The following is a 22217-nucleotide window of genomic DNA, read 5'->3' on the forward strand; positions in this document are numbered from 1 at the left end:
GTTACCGTGGCTTCCTCTATGCTTTATTGCTGAACATCTTAAGAAACTGCATTGTTTGACATCGATTTAACAATAAACATAAACCTGTTTTATTTACTGGAAAATTAACACCACGGCTACAAATTCCAGGAATGGCATCAGATCTTACACATCTTCCTCCCAATGGGCTTAATAAACTGGTTATAAATCTGTCTTTTGTAGTTTCACGTTTAATTGCAGTAATGTATGGAAGCCTTGGAAGTATTGTAAAGTAGTTTTCTGGGTATGCGGTGATAACAGAGGGTTAACAATGTGAATCAATTAATCTTCATTGTCAACATATATTATGTGTTTTCAGGGAAACTGTAACATGTTTCTGGTAAGGGGCCAAATAATAAAAACTTGCTACGCAAAATGATATATATTGTAAATATTACAATGTAAATACATGAAACAAATTACCGTATGTACTGATTACTTTTGGAGGCCAAAGGACGTAAGACTGTGTGATGACACTGCCAACTGATGATGTCATGATATAACATCCCTCCCAATGGTTTAACTGGCCAGAGGGGCTCTGTGAGTTTAGAGGGTGTAGTCGGAGGCATGGATGTTTGGTGTGAACTACCAAGACTTATATGTAACATGATTACTTATTGATAGCCGAGTATTTAATTGAGTAAGGCATTTAGAAGACCAAGAATGTATTTTTATTTACTTCAATTTTAATTATGAAGGGCTGAACCCAGTGAGCTTCTCCATCAAGAAGCAAACCAATGTGATCGAAATCAGCACACCAGTTGATCGCCTCGTAAACACTTTTAAAACGGGCGTCCGCCGCCATACAAAGTATGGCGGATGTTGACGTCCCGGGGAGGGGCCAGAGATTTCCGTGACGTGCCCGGACCGGCAATTGTCATCAAGGGGTTAACTGCAGTCCAGGGGGTAATATAGGAAAATCAAAACATGATTTGGAAGGGGGAAAAAAGTGGGATCCTAGATCCAAAACAAATCTGTAGACTGCTTGGGGTAAGACATTATATACCAGCCCTAGCATTCTCCAAACCCAGGGCTAATCGGACGAAGGCAAATAAGTGTTCTCTGGTCCTTTTAAGGGAGGAATCTGGAAAAACGGTGAACATCTTGGCAGATATTGCGGTCGCAAAACAAATAAAAACCAACATTATGGGTTTTAGATGCTGTGAAGAGACATATTGAGAAATAACTTCATTTTGATTTTCTTTTAATAAAAGTATTGAAACTCCGAACGCTAGAACGCTAGAAAGCTCCAATAATAATTTTAAATTGGGGCTGGAAAAAGTTAATTTCTTTTTCCAATTTTGCCTCTGGCAGTTAGTTTTGAAAGCGAAGAGCATTCCACAGAGATGGCCGATTCTCCGTGGCAAGAGCGCAGGGAAGTCCAGCTCAGAGACCATAACATGTTCCGTCTCCAGGCTGAGGAGACATCATAGAGACGGCGAACCCTGCAGGAGACGGTAACCGCAATGTTACTTACTAAAGTATACAGATATAGGAAGTTATTTTTGTTACATTGTTATATCGCGTGATAAGCGTTACTGCGTTACTATAAGCGTTATTTTGTAGCTTTTGGGGAGGAGGAGCAGTTTGAGGCCAGTATTTCACTTGCCTTCCAAGTTGATTCTTGTGTGTCTGGAAAGAATTCAGCATCTGGACGTCTTATGCCCTGACAGTATATCGACAGCGGCTCAGAAGGTGAACCTACGACAGGAGAAGCCAACAGGCAATGGTCCAGGTGGTTTTGGAGCAATGATTCCACATTGCTGAGATGGAAACATACTATTTGGCAGCAGATAAGACCCAATCTGCTCTGCCTGTTTCTCCCCTTACTGTATTAACCTCTACCACTTCTGCTGGAAAGTCTTTCCACTGATCTACCACCTCTACCTTCTCAGTAAGGTACAGGAAGGAGCCTCCTGGCTCCAGCTCCACAGGTGATGTCTACCATCTCTGGAAGACACTGTAGGTCTGTCTGACTTCGAGGGACCCTCTTATCTGCAGGGCAATTATTTAATTATTAAGGACCAAAGACACTTAGCCATTCCCGATTTCGTTGCAGCTGAGTTGGGGACGTTCTAGACGGGGTCTTGGCTGATGCAGAGGGTCCCTTCCACACACTGTCATATAGGCATATAGATGCTCTTAATATTGTAAGGGGCTTCTTTAGTATTTCACCTCTACCATTAAGTTGTATCACATATTACCTAATATTTGTTTACTATTTTTTTTACATGATTATACATGGATATTTTATTTGAATACCAATTGGAGTATCCTTTTATATAATATCTGGTGTTATCCCTCCCCGGGGACTTCATTCCACTGGAAGAAAATAAACAAAATAACTAAACAATGAAACCGTGAGACTTCAGGGAAAGGGTTCTTATTATCACTCACCATACAGCGTTCACATCCCAGGAGAAGACACCGGACTTCCCAAGGCTCTGAACAGCATAACATCTGGGAGGTGAATCCATACGGCACCTGTTCCTGTACGCGCCATTCAACCAATTTCCCCTTATACCTTTCCTAATACCAAAAAACCACCCAACCTACACCTTTCTTCTCCATGAGACTGAACTTCAAACCTCCGTACAGAGACAAGGAAGACGGAGGGAACCCCGTAGAGCATGAAACACACGGAAGTGTTTTTACTTCTACCAGAAAATCATCCTTTTAGTTTCCACTAAACAGCGGAGGAACGCGCCCGCGATGAAAGATGCTCAGGACTAAACTTCAAACCGCTGTCCCAAAGCAACCTCTTCCAGAGAAGTGAATGGTAGTGTGTGTGTTTAATGTATTTGTGTGTATAATATTATATATATGTGCGTGTGTGTATATATATATATTATGTTTGTTTCAGGGAATTAATACACTTGTATAAAAATTCAATTATAACATTCTTTAATAAATCTTCCTTTTATTTTATTAAGCTGCACCCCGTCATCAGCTCACATTCTATATTTGGTTTAATATTGACGTATAAGTCACCTGAACAGGTAAACTCTTATACTAATAGCTCTACTTTTATTTTCTGAAAGCAAGTCTGAAAGCAATTTTTTTTGTTGTTTAAAAGGAGGACGCCGGCCAACTGCGACATCCCAGATGTTATTGAGCTGAGCCTTCCTGGCTGGCAGAGAATAATACGACATCAACATAGTTTAACAGCTATAGTGCAACAAGCTGTCTGCCTCTGAATGTACACTTTGGTTTTGGGGTCACTTGGCTGTTTTTATAGAAAACAAAAAGGAAATTTCTGGCTGTAACATAATTGCAAAACGTTTTTCTAACCATCAATTAGCCCTTTAAACTTAAACTCGGATCAGCAAACACAATGTGCCATTGGAACACAGGAGTTATGGGAGTGATAAAGGACCTTTGGAACAGAGGAGTGATGGGAGTGATAAAGGGCCACTGGAACACAGGAGTGATGGGAGTGATAAAGGGCCATTGGAACACAGGAGTGATGGGAGTGAGAAAGGACCTTTGGAACAGAGGAGTGATGGGAGTGATAAAGGGCCATTAGAACACAGGAGTGATGGGAGTGATAAAAGGCCATTGGAACACAGGAGTGATGGGAGTGATAAAGGACCTTTGGAACAGAGGAGTGATGGGAGTGATAAAGGGCCACTGGAACACAGGAGTGATGGGAGTGATAAAGGGCCATTGGAACACAGGAGTGATGGGAGTGAGAAAGGACCTTTGGAACAGAGGAGTGATGGGAGTGATAAAGGGCCATTAGAACACAGGAGTGATGGGAGTGATAAAGGGCCATTGGAACACAGGAGTGATGGGAGTGATAAAGGGCCATTGGAACACAGGAGTGATAAAGGGCCACTGGAACACAGGAGTGATGGGAGTGATAAAGGGCCATTGGAACACAGGAGTGATGGGAGTGAGAAAGGACCTTTGGAACAGAGGAGTGATGGGAGTGATAAAGGGCCATTAGAACACAGGAGTGATGGGAGTGATAAAGGGCCATTGGAACACAGGAGTGATAAAGGGCCATTGGAACACAGGAGTGATGGGAGTGATAAAGGGCCATTGGAACACAGGAGTGATGGGAGTGATAAAGGGCCTCTGTATGTCTATGAAGAGATTCCATTAAAAATCAGCTGTTTCCAGCTACAATAGTCATTTACATCATAAAATGAATGGATGGCTGCAAATAAAGAGACAGATTTTATTTGTAATAAAACACAGTTCTGCCAAGAGAACCCGGGAGAACAACCTGCGTTTCTGAAAAAGGTGCTTTGAATTGTCCTTTTCTCCATCACTTATATGAAACAATACAATAAAAGCGGGGTTCCCTGTGACAAGTATAGATTCGCGTTATCTCACTTTACATGTTTGTGGTTTTAGGGCATTTGCTGAGATTTTGGTAGGTCAAAGGCTTCTGCTTATACCCGCATGGGGGTTATTTTAACTATATCTATTCCTGGACTTTTGAGTAGCAAGCTGTGGGGCAGATGTGGATAACTGGCGGCAGGATGTCAAATAAAAGGAAATAAAAACAAAAAAATGCATTTTTCTGAATCATAGTTTTTATTAAATATAAAAAATAGTTTACATGTGAATTAATATTTTAATCTTATAATCAAGCAAATATGGTATATACGTGTGTTTGTAAGCTTGTGTGTGTATGGGCAGGTGTGTGTGTGAGAGCAGTGTAGATGTGTGTATGTTTATGGGCAGGTGTGTGTTTTATTCATGTATAGAAATGCAAGCAACCCTTAACAAGCAACAACACGGAGGCAGTCTGCCCACAATAGCTATGGCGGGGCTCCTCCAGCCTCCGCCTCCTTCCGGCTTGACACTTCCTGTCAGTGAGCGCTTCCTTTAGCTCTCACGCTTTCCGTTCGGAGCTGGGGCCGGGACACCGAGGGCTGCAGCCATGGCGCTTTATAACTTCAAGAAGATTATGATGGTCCCGTCCGCGAAGGTACGGCGGGGCAGAGCGTCTTCCTGCCCCATGTCAGGGTGTTTGTACCTCGCCGGCGGGGGGCAGAACACGGGTTTAAAGTCAGGGCAGGAGGCACACGTGGAAAGGAGTGATCGCAGGCTGAACATGGCTTCCCGGCCCAGCCAGTCCCTATTACCAGTGAATACAGCCCCGCGCCATACGTATCAATGCAGAATGTGACTGGTGTTCGATAACTTGCATTATATGTATATACATATATACACGCATATTTTATATGTGTGTGTATATATATATATATATATATATATATATATACACTACCATTATATAGTCCCTCCTTCCCCAATTATTTTTATTAAACCCTATATAGGTCAAATCATTTTGGGACCTTTAGTACATTTTCTGTTGCTCCTTGTCTGGACATTCTTCAAATTTCTGGCTAAGGCCACGGCGCTCAAAATAAAATATAAAGTATTTGTTAAATACCATCTTGTAATTTTTCTGCATGTTATTTAGTGATGATCGCTGTTGTATTTTCAACATATTTTTTGTCCATCATCTCTAGCTTATGCGTAAGGAGCGTTCCCTTTTCTTGCTGTTCTTGAAGCGTAGGGGTTAATAAGTATCCTCCTTTAGAGGCTTGTAATGTGATGACACTGTAACCAGCGCCAAGGTTCATACAATGTAACTTATGTTTTACCCACAAGACATTTAAACCCTTTCTGTAGCAAATTCTCTATTTCTTCTTAAGCTGGTTTGTTCATTATTATTATTATTATTATTATTAGCTTTAAGAAGGGAGCTTATTGGTGACTTATATAGCAGATCAGCCCCTTCCGGCCTGTCTAGTTGCCTGTCGACTGATGTTAATCAGTTGTTGGTCTTGTCTTAGATTTAGGATCTATATGCGTCCCATGCATGTTTAAATCCCCTTGCTGTATTACTCTACCACTTCTTCTGAGGGGCAGTTCCACATACCAACCACTTGCTCAGATTCAGATTTTCCAGCTCCTTTTACTGAGCAATGATCAGTGAATAGTCTTACCAAAAGCCATGCCTGCCAAGCTGTATAAATCCATTTCATCACGCTATTGATGCTTGATTTCTCTTTATAAGCGCACTTTGCTGCCGTTTACTGCTTTCTCAGCGGCTGCATTGGGCCAAAGTATTGTAAATGCCGCTGGTTGGCTGGCAGCTGCTGTCTATAGGGTTTGCCCATTTTTCTATACATGCTGCATAATGCGGGTTCGTATAGGGAGTTTAAAACACTGAGTGGGGGTTTCTACGTGCTTTTTTTCTGTTGTAACCAAATAGTGGCTTTTCTTTATCCGCAGGACTTCATAGATCTAACCCTGTCGAAGACCCAGAGAAAGACGCCAACGGTGATCCACAAGCATTACCAGATCCATCGCATTCGGCAGTTTTATATGAGAAAAGTCAAATACACTCAGCAGAATTACCACGACAGGCTGTCTCAGATCCTCACCGATTTCCCCAAACTAGATGTAAGTAACTTGTGCTTGATAACACCTTAAAAGCGGGTATTTAAGGAATTCTTCTTAACGTTTACAAAGGGTTAAAGCCTGCGGTGCATTTAAATAACGTAATGTTTGCTAGAATTGTATATAATATTCTTTAAAATGGAAACTGAGCTAAAAGTTATTAGCTGGTGGGGAATTGATCTGTTGATTATTTATTTGAAATATGTGCGTTTCTATTTCCAGGATGTGCATCCGTTTTATGCCGACTTAATGAACGTCCTTTACGACAAAGACCATTACAAACTGGCCCTGGGTCAGATCAATATTGCCAAGAACCTCGTGGACAAGTAAGACCCTTCTGTTTTATGGCACTTTTTTTTTTTTTTTTTTTATTATAATATGTTCTGCGACCCCCCGGCCGGTTGCTTACGTGCCTTCGCTCTGTTTCAGCGTCGCCAAGGATTATGTGAGACTCATGAAATACGGCGATTCCTTATACCGCTGCAAACAGCTAAAGAGAGCGGCTCTGGGGCGCATGTGCACCATCATCAAGAGACAGAAGCAGAGTCTGGAGTATCTAGAGCAAGGTATCGCGCAGATCTATATGTAATTTACATGGGTTTATTCAGGTTGTAAAATGTAGGAATTTTGGAAATAAAATGCCTATTTTTTTTCCCCGTTTTGATCTATCTCTTTTTTTTTTTCTTTTCTACAACCAGTACGACAGCATCTGTCTCGTCTGCCCACCATCGATCCAAACACAAGGACCTTGCTTCTCTGCGGTTATCCAAATGTTGGCAAATCCAGCTTCATTAACAAGGTTTGTTCTTGTTCTGGTTTGTTTTTTTCCCATAAAAATCCCAAAAGAAAAGCTATAAAATATATTTTTATGTATATGGGAAGAGTGCTGGCAGGGCTCGCTTTCTTTGTGACCGGGCGGAAAGTTAACGGACTTGTCTCTTCTATTTGTAGGTGACCAGAGCGGACGTGGAGGTTCAGCCGTACGCTTTTACCACAAAGTCTCTGTTTGTTGGACACATGGATTATAAATATCTGCGCTGGCAGGTTAGTATTCTCAATGTTGTTCGAAGTTTGTGGGATTCACACTTAAAGCCACTTTACAACTGGTAATGTGACTTACACCTCTGAGTGGCTTATTTATTTACTGGCAATTAAACAAAAGGTAGCGATAAAGTTTGGCTACTTTGTTTGCCGTCTGTTTAGTTGCCCTAGTTCCTACCTCCCAAAAATGGCGGTTACCAAGGAGCATTATTTTACTGAGCTTGGCTGGTAATGATGGCTGAGTTGTCTGTTATGTGTATATTACCAATCATGGTGGCCAGGCGCAGACTGGCGATGTGGCATCATTCATTGACAGAACAACCGAGGGCCAAACACGGCAGCTCTGATTATGGACTCGTCTTTAGTATTGGGTTGGGATTTTTGGGATTATCCTCACTGCCACATGACTCGGTTATTTAGGGTGCTGAGGCAACTTTTTAAAATTCCAGGTAGTCGACACGCCTGGTATCCTGGACCACCCGCTGGAGGAGCGGAATACCATCGAGATGCAGGCCATCACTGCCCTGGCTCACCTCCGTGCCGCGGTGTTATACGTTATGGACGTCTCTGAGCAGTGTGGGCACTCTCTGGAGGAGCAGCTGGAGCTCTTCAACAACATCCGTCCCCTCTTTTCAAACAAAGTAAGCGGTCCCTGGAAAAAAAAATAATCATGCTTTCTACGTGTTTAGTAAACAATTGTGATTTATATATTTATTTCTTTTTAGCCGTTAATCGTTGTGGTGAATAAATGTGACGTTAAGAGGCTTTCTGAACTCTCGGAAGAACAGCAGGTAAGAACCCTTCACAGCCTCTGCAGCTAGAGCGCTATCTGGATTCACCAAGCCTTTTCACTGCATCTAAATTCAACCTTAATGTCCTTAGAACCCCCTTTATACATGTAACCAATATTTCTTAGGAGTAAAAGGATGGGGGGGGGGGGATAAACTCAGATGTCTTCTACAAGTTAGGTTCCTATAACTGAAGAAAAATGACATCCCTTTGTGCCTTTTATTAACTATTTTTTCTAATTCTCTTCTCAGCAAATCTTCAAAGACCTGGAGAGTGAAGGCTTGCCGGTGATTGAAACCAGCACTCTTACAGAAGAAGGTGTGATCCAAGTTAAAACCGAGGTTTGTTTCATAGCTTTATGCCTTTCCCATGCATGTTTGAATTCTCTCTCGTTGAAGTCGCCTTTGCCTCTTCTGCTGTGAGGCTGCTCCAGTTACCTACCACCCTCTCAGTAAAGTAAAACGTCTTTATATTGCATCTGAGCCTCTGACTTTTTCTGCAAACCATTTTTGTAGCACTTCTCTGAACCCTTTCCAGAGATCTTATGTGTAATACTTTTGAGATCTGGTATATAATTTTTGGGGGTGTTTCTCCTTTATAGGCCTGTGACAGGCTTTTAGCTCATCGCGTTGAAACCAAAATGAAAGGAAACAAGGTGAATGATGTCCTGAACAGGCTGCACCTGGCTGTACCAGCTAAACGAGATCAAAAGGTGAGATTTTCATCTCGGTGATTACAATAGGTTGTTTTTTTAATGGACTCATCTCCTAAAAATTTTGCTGCTTGGTATCTTGATATTCTTGGGGGTCTTTTTCAGGAGAGGCCGCCTTTCATCCCAGAGGGTGCTTTGACAAGAAAGAAGCGAATGGAAACCGATGCTCCAAAGAAGAAGCTGGTGAGTCGCTCGTGGAAATAGTCGCGTGTTTAAGAATTGATCGCGTAGAATAGAGAACATCTCTGACTCTTCTCTTTCATTGATAATTTATTCCTATGCAGGAAAGGGACCTGGAGGTAGAAATGGGTGACGATTACATCTTGGATCTTCAGAGTAAGTACACCGTTCCAGTTACTGCATTCTTTTTACATTTCCACCTGTCCGTGTTTCATTTATTGTATTTGAAATATGTTTAAATATAAGATCGGTGGGATTTGTGATTAAAATGAATCTTTAGCTATACTCCATGCCAGACATGTACATGTATGATCTCTTGGTGCAGATCCGTCTAATGATCGGCTGACCCGTTTATTTTTAACGGTGATCCTACAAAACCTAGTTATTACTATAGAACCTTAATGCATTTTATTTGTGAATGAACTATCAATGCTGTTCAGAAAGTGATCATGAATGTATATATTTTTGAAGAATACTGGGATATCATGAACTCGAGTGAAAAATATGACAAGATACCAGAAGTCTGGCAGGGCCACAACATTGCTGATTATATCGATCCCGACATCATGAAAGTAAGTCCAGAAGTTACGTTAGAAAAGCTCTCTATGTGCTTATCCAGCGACTTTATGCTTTTAAATAGTGGGAAATTGACGTTTCTTAAAATTAACTGAAACTCTTTCCCCTTAAGAAACTGGAAGAATTGGAGAAAGAGGAGGAACTGAAGGAAGCCGCTGGTGAATATGATAGCGAAATAGAAAGCGAGGATGAAGAAATGACAGAGATCAGGGAGCTGGCTCAGCAGATCCGAGAGAAGAAAAGACTGAAGGTCCTCGCATCAAAGGAAAAAGATACACACAGGCCGCATCTTCCCAGAACAGCGAAAAGGGCAAGTGTTAATGGCAGATATGGGGCGCAGGTTTATTACCCACACGCCACGTGCTGGGAGTTTAGTGGATTGGTTTGGGAGTGTACCGGGAGTAGGTGTCTTGGAGTGAGTGTAGATGGTCTGTGTATTGGTATAATTCTAATGGTCTTTCCATGTCGTCTCTACAGGTTCAGCGCAAGACATTGGAGAAAGAGATGGGTGAACTTGGGCTCGATATGACTGATAAGGAAGAGGTAAAAACATCTTTCCGTTAATGTTCTTAGCATTGAAAGTTCTTTGCATTAATGAAAATGACCAGTTTACTCTTCCATTGTCAGAGCACCGTTTTGTAATATAATTAAATACAATGTGATGCTGGGGGTGACATGTACATTTTTACGTATATATTACTGATAACAATGTTCTCTTTAGACTCACTATGCAACCCAAGCCAGATCAAGGAGTTTGCAAAGAAAGCGCAAGCGTGACGAGTCCGAGCCTCCAACGTCCGTCACTCGCAGCCGCAGCAACTCCAGGACTCCGCGGGACCAGTCTGGAGTCCGTGATGTCAAGGTCTGTGTTCTTCTCTATTGTTTGCACACAACAGTTATATTACCGTATTTGCTCGATTATAAGACGAGGTTTTTTTCAGAGCAAATGCTCTGAAAAATACCCCTCGTCTTCTAATCGGGGTCGTCTTCTAATCAGACCTCAAATAGAGTCTGATTAGGAGACTAAGATCCAGATCCCCCGCACCGCTGCAGGGGACCTGGATCCTCCTGTCTCACCCCCCCCATCATACACACTTACCGGTGCTTCCTGCTGTATTGCCGGGGCAGCGGGTTGACGTCTACACGATCCGCGTAGACAACGTCCGCTGCAGCCGGAAGGAGGTGTGGCTAGCAGCGGGGGTTGTCTGCGTCCGTCGCGTAGACCTTCCCCGACTGTCAGAGAAAGTATACGCGACGGACGCATACAAACCCCCGCTGCCAACTCCACCTCCTTCCGGCTGCAGCAGAAGGCGACGTCAACCCACTGCCCCGGCTGGAAGCACCGGTAAGAGAGGGGAGAGAGGAGAGGGGAGGGGGGGGAGAGAGTGTGTGTGTGTGTGTTAGTTAAATGGGGGCATAGGGCATTTCTGGAGTGGCGTTAAGGGGGCATTTAATAGAGCACTCTGCCTCCTGAAATGCCTTATACCTCCCTATATGCCACTCTGCCCCATAATATGCCTTTTAACCCCCTAAATGCCAGAGTGGCATATAGGGGTATAAGGCATTTCTGGAGGCAGAGTGCTCTATACAATGCCTTTTAACTCCCTTAATGCCACTCTGCCTCCTGAAATGCCTTATACCTCCCTATATGCCACTCTGCCCCATAATATGCATTTTAACCCCCTAAATGCCAGAATGGGATATAGGGGTATAAGGCATTTCTGGAGGCAGAGTGGCATATAGGGGGTCAAAAGGCATACCATGGGGCACAGTGGCATATAGAGGGTTAAAAGGCATATCATGGGCCACAGTGCCATATTGGTGTGGCAAGCCTGGGGGCAGATGTGCGTAACTGGGGGACAGGCTGGAAAATACAAGAAATAAAAACAAAAAAAATATTTTTCTCAATCATAGCTTTTATTAAAAAAAATAGTTTACATGAATTAACATTTACTGGTAAAACTTTTTTCCTTTAGGGTCGTCTTATATTCAGGCTTTTTCTTTTTTCCTAAGTTAATATTCAGATTTTGGGGGGTCGTCTTATAATCAGGGTCGTCTTATAATCGAGCAAATACGGTATTAGCTGAACAATGCACGTACCCACCAACCTTTAAAAATGTCAAACTGTATTTCACCTCTGTTGTCCGATTCCCCTTTGGATTTGTAAATCCTCCTTTATCTTTGATCATCGCTGGACCGCATGGTTCACCAAGTGTCAGTCGTGAAGTTTGAATAGCTACAGCAGCTGTTCCTAGTCTGTATGTCTGGGGAGTTATGTGGGTAGCAAGCCTGGATATATTAACCCCTAGAGTTCAGCCTATTTAATTTTTCCCTTATATTTGACCGTAAACTCTACAGGGCAGGGACTACTGTACTTTTGATGGCATTTACTGGCCTTCCACTTGTAAAGCGTTGAATAAACTTGTCAACACTCATTAAGTATACACATGTATTTGAGTCAGGACAATGAAATTCTATATGATATTTAAGGATGTGGAACCCCCGGTTATCTGTACAATTAGGGTTTACTGCCGAGTGAGCCCAGGCATTGCACGGGTACCGTTAGGATCTCTGCAATCGTTGAGTTACAATCAGTTTGTTTTTTTCTCTCTCCTGTATAATAGATGGCTAAGAAAGCCAAGGCAATCATGAAAAAGTCCCAGAGGAAAATGAATCGCCTGGGCAAGAAGGGCGAAGCGGACAGACACGTGTTCGATCTGAAACCCAAGCATTTATTGGCCGGCAAAAGGAAATCTGGCAAGACAGATAGAAGATAAAGCTCTCCGTGCAACAAGGAGTCCTCTCGTTCCGCAGCTCCAAAGGACTGGTCTACAGAATCTCTCAAACCAAGGGTTCCAGCTTCTATCTGTCACCTCGCGCCACCCAACCACAAACTCTGTATACGCTGGAGGTTAACGGACTGTTTAATGAAAGATCGGTTTACTGTGATTTGCAGAATTTATAGGTCGGTTCTCGTAGCGCTACGTGCGGCGAAATATTAATTTGAGAACTGATAAAAATCCTTTCTATTTATCTCAGCTATTGAAAGGCAGGCTTTATTTTTACATAGAATCGTGTAACATGCCGGAGTCCACGCAAGGTACATGCCTCTGAAGCGGTCCTTTTAAGAAATAAATATGCAACATCTGTTGGTATTTATTTAATGAACTTGTCTAATTCTTTTCTGATGCTCTCATGGCACTACTTTTTGGTAGCATTAATACATAGTTTGTAATACCAAACAACTGGTACAGGAGGGACGGATACAGGGTGGTTGTGAAACTACAACACCTATGGTATGGGCCGCCAACAGCCTATGATGTCTGAAACCAGGTAGAAAACATAGATTATGTAAACTTTGTTAAATTGATGACTTGTCATTTTTGACGAACTGTGAGGTCTTACTCCTAAAACAGAATGTCTGCGTTGCAATTTTGTTTCTGCCGTTTCAGACCAAACATGCAGCCATATACACTATATGACCAAAAGTATATAGACACGCGCTCACCCTACCTCTATGAGCTTGTTAGACATCCCATTAAAAGCCATGAGCATTAATATTAATATCTAATTGCTCTCTCTCCCTCTCTCCCTCGGGGTCTAATAGCCTCCACTCTTTTGGGAAAACATTTGTGAGGTCAGGCACTGGATGTTGGATGAAGAATCATGACTTCTCATTCCAATTCACCCCAAAGTTGTTCAATAGTTCCTCCACACCAACTCCTCCAGCCTGGCTCAGACCACAGAGCACTCACTACAGCTCCTGATTTGTACGCGAGCCATCATTAGGACAACGGACAGACTGGCCTTATGTTGAGATGTTTGGTTTCTCTGCATGTGAGATTAGCCGGATGTAATGTTTTGGGGCATCTGCTGGGGGAGTCCCTGGTGCGGTTCTCTCTCCAAAGCAAGAGATAAGTGCACATCCACCAAATACTGTTTAAAAACACCTGAGACATTAATATTGGGGATCCCGTCGCACTATGCGGCTGGATATTGCTTCGCCCGCCACTACATCAAAGTACCCCACGTTTGGCGAGTTCAAATTTTTTCAGGCTATATTGCTTACCAATCAGCTGAATCAGTGGGACCCCCTGCATTTTAACCCAAAGAGACTCATGGAATGCAAAGCCTTTTCTGGACACCATTCATGGGGTATCAAAGTGGCAGAACCCCCAATTATACACAACAAAAGGAACATCCTAAAAAGCGCAACGATTCACGCTCTAGGGTGCTGCTGAAATGACCAACGTGTACACAAAACAAAGCTGGAGAGTAGAGGGCGCCCAGCAAGTACTATTTATTTAGCTCTGTACCTTTGAATAGCATTTGCTGGGTGTGATCTTATCTCTTGCGTTGCGTATGCAGCCTCAGCCCATTATGCCTTTGGTTTGGGATTAGAGGCCGTTGTGTATTATACGGTCAGAGCTTTCAATGCAACGTATGAGTATAAAACTCAGAAGGTGAATTCAAAGTGGCACTGGATCATACAGGGAGAGGGGCAAAGGAGGCTTTGAGGTTTAATGATGGGTAGAAGGATGAACAGCGAATACCTGCTCTGAAACTGTAATCAAATATTTATATCAATTTGAAGAGTATGAATGTTTGTGACATTATTATACTGCAGCCAGTATCTTAAATAAACAACCCCATCTTTTTATTATAATAACCGCTTCCTTTCTGACTTTTAGCATCTCACTTTTTCCTCCAGACACCAGTCCCATCAAACAACCCTAACCTGACCCACAGGCTGATGCCCACCTTTTATACCCACTGTGGTGAGATTTTATAGAGATGCAAAGTTTTCCACCTAAACATCAGTAATTGAGAAAAAAACAGGGCAAAATTACTTTATTAAAATTAACACATTTATAGAACATACACCTTTCAGATCAGATTTCTACAAAAAACAAATAGGAAATTATGAGAATTGCCCTTTACATTAACCCTTTACCTCTCACTATCATCCAGAATTTACTATAGGTGGAAATGTGCAGCCCCCACGCTATCTAAAGGTTTCCTCACAGTTTTTTTTAAAGTCAAAACACTGTTAGTTTACCAGCAGCTGATCAGAGGACCTTCGCCACTTGTCGGCTGCTTCTGGCCAAACTCTATGGACTACTTTATAAGAATACTAAGATCCAAGCAACGGTCTTCCCGTAAAACATCATTCTCACATCAAAAGCACCGGCTTCCAAAATGCTGGAGTAATTGATTCTTTTTTTCCCGCTAGCAAACAGGATTTTAGAAGATATGTTAGCTTCATTAAAACTAAAATTAAGTATAGGGACAGGACTGCGGTAAATTAATAACAACCCACAAGCGAGTGCCAGCAAAGATATAGGAAGGAAAGTTTTATTGGACGTTGCTGAAGATCTATTATCACGCTGATGTATTAGCTTCATCATAATCACGCTGCCTTCTCGGTGGAAGTGCCACACGAGTCCCACACAAAAATATAAATAAGACTATTATATTCTATTTATCCCATTGATTACACATTTTTTAATGCTCAACACAGAATTATTTCCTTAAGCAGCAACTATTATGTTAGTTTAAGAATTCACTAACATGACTATGAAGGTTGAATTCATTTCCTAATCCACATTAGAGCATCTCACTGCGCAGGAGGACGGACAGAGGTTTGCTCTTGTCCGTCTTACATTCTGTGAATCTTGTCGTGACTCTCAAACGGTTTGAGATTGTCGAGATTATCCCACCACTGATAGAGGAAAGTGTCTGCAATGAGCCGGAACCACGGGGTGATCTGAACCTCCCCGCGCGTCCCCCTTTCCAACAAGTTCTTGAGTTCTTCTTTGGACACGTAGCAGTGGCTCTTGATTTCGTTGGGGTCCGGGTTCAACGTTACGTCCTTCTGCACAAACAAGATGTAATCTATTTCATGTTCCCCCCAGATTCCATTCGACTGAGCTTTATAGTGAATTCTGGTTAAATACTTCAGCTCATCTGGCGTTATCTGTAAATAAAAGCACAAAATAAAATATTAAGTCTAATTATACCCAAGTTTTATAACAAACCTCAACTTCCAGAAAATAAACACATTTAATGTGGTCCATTTCTGCACCAACCAATTGTCATAACCACTTCAGATTTCATCCAGGCTATAAATTAGAATTAAATAATAATATAAAAAAACTATTAAATGTTTTTTTTTTTCAATTATACAATTATGTGAATTACAACTTAGTCTATTCTTTGATGGAGATCAGGTAGGCTACAAAAAAAACATAAAAGAACTTTTATACTGAAGGAAAAAATATCTTCAATGAGTATTTTTAGGCACAGGCTTATCCATTAGGAGATGCCAGAGATTATCTGTTCCAGTTAACGTCCAACAGAGCAGCTCAGTTACGTGTGGCAGCCTCTCGCCGGCCGTGGCAGCTCAGACACCTTCCAGAAAGCCAAAATAAAATTAAAAACGCAGCATAGAACTTATCCAACAACAGATCAGATGTGGGGCAGAAAATCTATATCTACCTGGATTCCACTTTGACGACAGTCTCTTCCAAGGGGGAAAAAAGTGAAGAAGAAAAAAAAAAGTATATATACATCTCTATAAAAAGAACATTTTGTGAATCGCGATGATCACATCCGTGCTACTCAGTCGATGCATTACTTTATACAGACCCTCTGACGCATGTACGAGCCCCACCTGATCCAGCGGGATCCCCAGCTCCGCTTTCATGCGCCTTTGTGCTGCTCGCCTCACTCCTATGGCGTCCCGCTCCTCTGTTTCATCCGGTGTATTCAGGGGATGGCTGCAGCAGGTGTTTGTAAAACAATCTAAGGACAAGACCAGACAAACGAGACATAAAAGTTAGTAAGTGACCCATGGCTCATACATGCACTTTCTATACTAAAGTGAAAAACCTCTCTTTTCACAACACTTTTTATTTTACGGATCTTTTCCAAGATGGACTCCTTACTTAAAAGTATATCAGGGTAATTGAAAGGGGCAATTCTCTTCTCTGAAATTAGCATCACTGCACAAACACAGCAGATGTGAGTACAAGGAATCAACTTATTAGATCTGTATTCTATTGACAAAATATTTCTACTTTATATAAACAGAAGAATACACCATCGGATACTATTTCTGCTTTGGTGCATTTTACCCAAACCACTTGACTTGATGTCACGGCGTGCGCAGAACTGACCTGGAAATGTGATTTTTGCATCTGATCTCTGCTGGAGTAACAGTTTATTTTCACTGTTAAACAAAAAGACGCTGAACGCTCTGTGCAGCAAACCTGTAATACAAAGCGACACATGAATCAACTGCAGACGGCAAGGCGACGATACATTTTATTAAATATAGCAAAAAGGCTGCAACAAGTATTTAACGTTCCCTGAAAACATTATTCAGTTTGTTACTATAGCAGGACAGATTCTGAACATAGAACTTTGATACATTTCTGGCTCAACGCAGGCTCGGCACTGAATTTGAAACACAAAGAACCATCAGATCGATCATTTGGGGAGACCAAAGTAGGTTTTCAGCATGATCACACTATTCGCTGAGGACTGTATACATAATAACTTATTACATATAAAACTATTTGCAAAGAGGCTATCTGGACCCCAAGCTTCACATCAAGGCAAGAAGGCGCTCACCTTTGTCAATGTTTTCATTCAAGTGGCAGTTTTTCTTGGTATCCGCGCCGATTTTCTTGTCATCGTCATTAATAAGGATGCACATCTCCGAGAGCAGCTGCACCTGCTGCGTGTCCAGCGAATCTGTATTTATTTCAGGCATCGTTGTAAGTTTTCTCAAACTAGGAGACACAAAAACAAATGCAAGAATAAGACCACAGCAAATGTACATTTATGTAAAAACATAGAAAAACCTTGTGACCAAAGCCAACGGTGGGAATATAACGGGCATTCCATTATTGTATTCGAGCGTGCGCAGGGTCTCGATAGACCCATCCACGGAACCCAAGGCAACTCTGGAGCTGACTGGCGGTAGACGTACCATGTGTCCAGAGACGTGTTTGGCCAAATTGTTTAGCAATGGGGGGATTCTGCAGAATCTCATATCCTTTCCCATGAGGGGACCTTTGTGTAAATGTATAGAGGCCGCCCAGCATGACGGCTGCAGAGTCACTTTAATGTTTTAAGTGGAACAGCACCTTTAATAGGATGTTTCAGGGTTTATTATTAGAGTAAATGTATATTTTAGCGCACAGGATTTATAATTCCCATGTAACCGGCCAGAAACTCCAGTGTCATTTTACATGATGTCTAAAAATTAATCAGCCACCCAATGAGGGGGCACTAATGTTTAACCCCTTGTTTAGCTTAATGTCTAGTCTTGGAACTGACTGCCCGCAATTAGTACCTAACAATGCATGGGGGACGGGTGCAAGAAATATATTATAAAGTAACCCGTCCGAAGTTTAACGTGAGTTTGTACAACAGATTTTATTTAAAGTACTATTGGCTTGAAGCAGCCAATCACTGGCAGGAAACCGCTACCAGCTAAACCAATAGGAACACATTTCCCACACAGCTGTCTGTCACCGTTTTTGCCAATCCAGTGCCAGAGCTGACTGGCGGTAAGAGTATCACCGCCTGAGAGGGGCAATTAGCTGGGGGCCGAGGAGGGAGCGTATTGGGCATTTGTGCAGAATATCGCCCGAGCGTTTACAAAAGGGACACCTGGGAAACTCGCAGCTACCACATGCACTACAGAGGTCAGAGGTCGCAGCTAAACCTGCAAATCAAAACACCCCCTGCAGGCACTTTACCGACAGCCAGAGGAGGAAGTTCAACCGAACAGAGCAAATTATTCAATAAGGGCCAGGATGTGCAAAAAACTTATTAAATAATTCATAAGTAAGAGTGACTCAGAAAACTCCAACCGGTTCTTTCCTGTCAGGCTGAGAGAAGACTTTTCCATGTATGAGGTTAAAGACCCTGCAGTGGGACTCCTGCATTCCCTCATAGGGTTCCCCATGCAGGCCTCAGGTGTCTGCCCAAGATGAAAAGTAAGTACAGCCCGTCTTACTGCCCCTCTCCGCCCCCACATGCACTACCGGTGTCCAGGACCTGGCTGACACCGGCCTGTCAGCTGCCCCTGCACCCCAGACACTGAATGAAAAATACCCACCCGAGCGCACACTGCCAGCTTCTCCCCGCTGTCTGACGTATCCCGGTACCGGTACCCGCAGCACATCCAAGTGACCAGAGAGTACCGCCTCCCAACAGCACGCGCAGCATGTCCCAGCCAATCACAGCCCGGCTCCACCCTCTGCCGATCACACCACGCCAGACCACCTCAGTCCTTGCGGACAGCCGAGTAAAGCGGGGCTACTGCGGGGTGTCCTAGAAAAGCGCGTAGTAAACAACAATCGGTCACCGCAACACCCGGAACCCGTAGGACTTCCTGTCCCTTCCCGCAACCCGTCTCTCCCCCTATCCTGTGTCACTACGCGCGTTCTTAAAACACGCCCACAGTAGTGCGCGTCATCATACCCATCTAATCTTCCCATGCTCTGTAGTGAATTCCCGCCCCCTGCCGGCTGTCACCTGTCACGTAGAGCTGCACTGTTCAGTTTAAATATGTGTGAGGATCTGCCTGGTCGCTGTGAGAGCGGGGCAAAAACCCCGACACTCGGGGCAAAACCGGATAATTCCCAGGTGTTTCAACAGCAAAATATGGCGCCGGCTGTCTCTGCCTTCTATAAAATATTTTTTACACGCTGAACAGACACCAAACAGTAGTACATTCCTGTGGGATTTAAGAAAAAATAAATTAAATTAAACTAGCTTTGTCAGTTTGTTCTGTGTTGACATTATCCCATTGGCTAGATGAATATATTTACCATTTACCCACTGGTGAAGAAGCAGTGAAAGTAATTCAATGCCTACATATAGAAAGTATGTCACATAATATAAATAGTCTATAGGCCTATGGAGATATGTGGGAGGGATGGATAATGGCATAGGGTGTATAAACAGGTATAGGTGGTTGTATTAATGCACCGAGCCTTTTATCTGTGGCTAAACTAATTTATTCGCTCAACTGGTACATTGCGTACAAGGGTTAGAAATATTCCTAAACCGACATGTAATCTTATAGCGTTTGCACTTATCTTAATCCTCTGTATATCTTTAATTTAAATGGGAACTCCCACCAATATATATATATATATATATATATATATACCGTATTGGCTCGGATATAGGCCGCCCCCGTATATACGCTGCCCCCGTATATAGGCCGCACCCTAAAAGTTTGGTGCTTTTTTAAAAATATTCTGCCACCCTGTCTCCCCCCCCCGAGATATGCTGCCACTCTTCCCCCCCCCCTCGAGATATGCTGCCACTGTCCTCCTCCTCCCGAGATATGCTTCCACTCTGCCCCCCCCGACTTACCAGAGGAGACTCCCGGGTGTCTTGCGGGGCCGGCGGGGGACATCTACACAATACGCGTATACAACTTCCGGTGCCGGCACTCAGCGGATGTTCTGGCACCGGAAGTTGTATACGCGTATTGCGTAGATGTCCCCCGCCGGCCCCGCAAGACACCCGGGAGTCTGCTCTGGTAAGTCTTGGGGGCAGAGGTAAAACGCATCGTGCGGACGGTCACCGGCTGCGGCGATGTGGGTAAACAACCTCCCCAGCCGGTGACCGTCCGCACGATGCGCTTAGACAACCTCCCGTGCCGGCACCCCCCCCAGTGGAAAGTGCTGGCAGGGGAGGCTGTCTAAGTGTATCGGGGAGTAGGATGCAGGTCCCCTGCACCGCTGCGGGGGATCTGTATCCTAACCCCGCTGCCTGCCCGGCATCCGGGACATGCAGTCCCCGAATATAGGCCGCACCCCCACTTTAAAGACTTAAAGTGGGGGGAAAAAAGTGCGGCCTATATTCGAGCCAATACGGTATATATATTATGACATTAAGTATGTATATGTAAATGCAAGAGCTGTAGCTAGATCCTTTTGTGCCTGGGGCAAGAACAGAAAATTGTGCCCCGCCTCACTATATTTTTACAGAAGTTATTTTGGAGAAAGTAGGTAAATAAATAACAAGGAAATTAATTATATTAGAACTGTTTATTTCAGTTACATAAAATTCATAGTGATATGTAACTTGGCATGAGTAACTTACATGTGATGAAAATCACAATCAACTTGCATGCAAAATAACCTGGCACTGATGGTGGTACAGCATGACTCCTATTATTATATAGTGATCCAGTATAACTCCCATCGCTATAAAGCGAGCCAGACAAATACTTGTGCAGCATAGTTTGCAATATATCATTACCCTACCTATGAAGCTCAGCGAGTATCACAAAATACTGGCATCATGGGGTCTGTGGTTAACAGGCAAACTACAATTCCCATGAGTCTGTTAGCGTTTAGTTGCTTTTTCACTCTCACAATCACACTCTCACTCCTTATGCTCTCTCACACTGTTACTCACTCTCACCCACTATCTCTCACATTATCATTCTCATGCTCGCTCACATTCTTACTCTCTCATGCTCGCTCACCCTCTCAATGTCTACCTAGCTTCTCCGCTGACCACGTCCATGTTCCTTTATCACCGTGGTCATATATTTTGACCTATTAATGGGTAGTTTACATTTGCCTCCCGCCAGGAAACCCCTTTCCTGAGCCAACAAAGCTAGGCAATGTGGAAGAGGTAGGGCGGTAGTGAGGTGGGAGAGGGGAAAGGTAGGGGAGGATATTTTGCTCCCCCGGAAAAAACCCTGTGGACACCCATGTCTGTCTCCTGTACCACGTGAGAGAGACATGAGACATATATATATATATATATATATATATATATATATATACATATATATATACATATATATAGATATGGTAATAGAAGTAATTGCCCTCTGTACAAGACAGCCTTAAGACAGTCCTAAGGCTGTCTTGTACAGCGGGCAATTACCTTCAAGGCATCCGTGTTTAAAGTGGATATAGAGGCAAAGGTTATAATTGTTGATCTTATTTGCATGCGCCTACCCAGAATCCCCTGTGGTTGTGGCAGCACCATGAGATTTGTGAGGGAACAAAAAGCCGTCTGGCTTGTCTGGTGTCTGCAGATGATGTTTAATAATGCTTATACTAACCCTTAAATTTAAATGGAAGTGTTCACCTTTACCCACCATAACTTATGTAATGGTGTATGTATATATATATTTTTTTAATTTTTTTTTATTTATTTTTTTGCTGGTTACTCTAATTTTTGGTATTATCAGGCTGCTGACAAACACAAGGTTTCTAAAAGTCAATGTGATGCTCTTTATTTCGTCACAAACATCGAAGCGCTGACACATTGATAACCCGAGACCAGGCATCCAAAAGAAAGGAGGGACAAAATATTGCGCTTATGAAACGGATGTTTGACATTTTGAAGCTGCTTGGGAAATTGCGGTTGCCATTTCATGCACACAAAGGACTTTATAATTTAAATAACTGTGAAATGAACC

The 22217-nt window shown here is 42.9% G+C and overlaps 2 protein-coding genes across 3 annotated transcripts; one reads left to right on the forward strand and one right to left on the reverse strand.

Annotated features, from left to right (window-relative positions):
• The first annotated feature begins 4912 nt into the window (after positions 1–4912).
• LOC149271045 (GTP-binding protein 4-like) lies at positions 4913–12519 on the forward strand. Of its 2 annotated transcripts, none has more exons than XM_089507676.1 (17): positions 4913–4960; positions 6277–6447; positions 6667–6770; positions 6874–7010; positions 7143–7243; positions 7396–7492; positions 7939–8126; positions 8211–8276; positions 8526–8615; positions 8876–8986; positions 9092–9169; positions 9271–9322; positions 9638–9738; positions 9855–10052; positions 10220–10285; positions 10464–10604; positions 12367–12519. In XM_089507676.1, the coding sequence occupies exons 1-17, from the start codon at positions 4913–4915 to the stop codon at positions 12517–12519; spliced, it is 1902 nt and encodes a 633-aa protein (XP_089363802.1). The 2 variants fall into 2 exon arrangements, with proteins under 2 accessions (XP_089363802.1, XP_089363801.1); XM_089507675.1 differs by having other exon boundaries at positions 7396–7488; positions 7935–8126.
• Positions 12520–15401: 2882 nt separating this feature from the next.
• Positions 15402–17519, reverse strand: LOC149271046 (isopentenyl-diphosphate Delta-isomerase 1-like). Its single transcript, XM_089507677.1, has 4 exons — positions 17378–17519; positions 16921–17013; positions 16416–16546; positions 15402–15719 (listed from the first exon to the last, which is right to left on the reverse strand). Exons 1-4 carry the CDS (start codon positions 17517–17519, stop codon positions 15402–15404), a joined length of 684 nt encoding a protein of 227 aa, XP_089363803.1.
• Positions 17520–22217: the final 4698 nt, after the last annotated feature.

This window comes from Sceloporus occidentalis, unplaced genomic scaffold (genome assembly GCF_023333645.1).
Source record: "Sceloporus occidentalis isolate IW3139 unplaced genomic scaffold, rSceOcc1.0.p SCAF_587, whole genome shotgun sequence".
Lineage (NCBI taxonomy): Eukaryota > Metazoa > Chordata > Lepidosauria > Squamata > Phrynosomatidae > Sceloporus > Sceloporus occidentalis.

What these genes read in the sequence shown, in the direction of transcription:
- LOC149271045 (XM_089507676.1), top strand. Translation starts at nt 4,913, where the DNA reads ATGGCGCTTTATAACTTCAAGAAGATTATGATGGTCCCGTCCGCGAAG. An exon ending in TCTGGAGTATCTAGAGCAAG is followed by an intron (nt 7,011 to 7,142) that starts GTATCGCGCAGA and finishes TTCTACAACCAG; the next exon opens with TACGACAGCATCTGTCTCGT. An exon ending in GTCCCCTCTTTTCAAACAAA is followed by an intron (nt 8,127 to 8,210) that starts GTAAGCGGTCCC and finishes ATTTCTTTTTAG; the next exon opens with CCGTTAATCGTTGTGGTGAA.
- LOC149271046 (XM_089507677.1), bottom strand. Translation starts at nt 17,519, where the DNA reads ATGCCTGAAATAAATACAGATTCGCTGGACACGCAGCAGGTGCAGCTG. An exon ending in GAATGAAAACATTGACAAAG is followed by an intron (nt 17,014 to 17,377) that starts GTGAGCGCCTTC and finishes TTTGTATTACAG; the next exon opens with GTTTGCTGCACAGAGCGTTC. An exon ending in TGCAAAAATCACATTTCCAG is followed by an intron (nt 16,547 to 16,920) that starts GTCAGTTCTGCG and finishes TCTTGTCCTTAG; the next exon opens with ATTGTTTTACAAACACCTGC.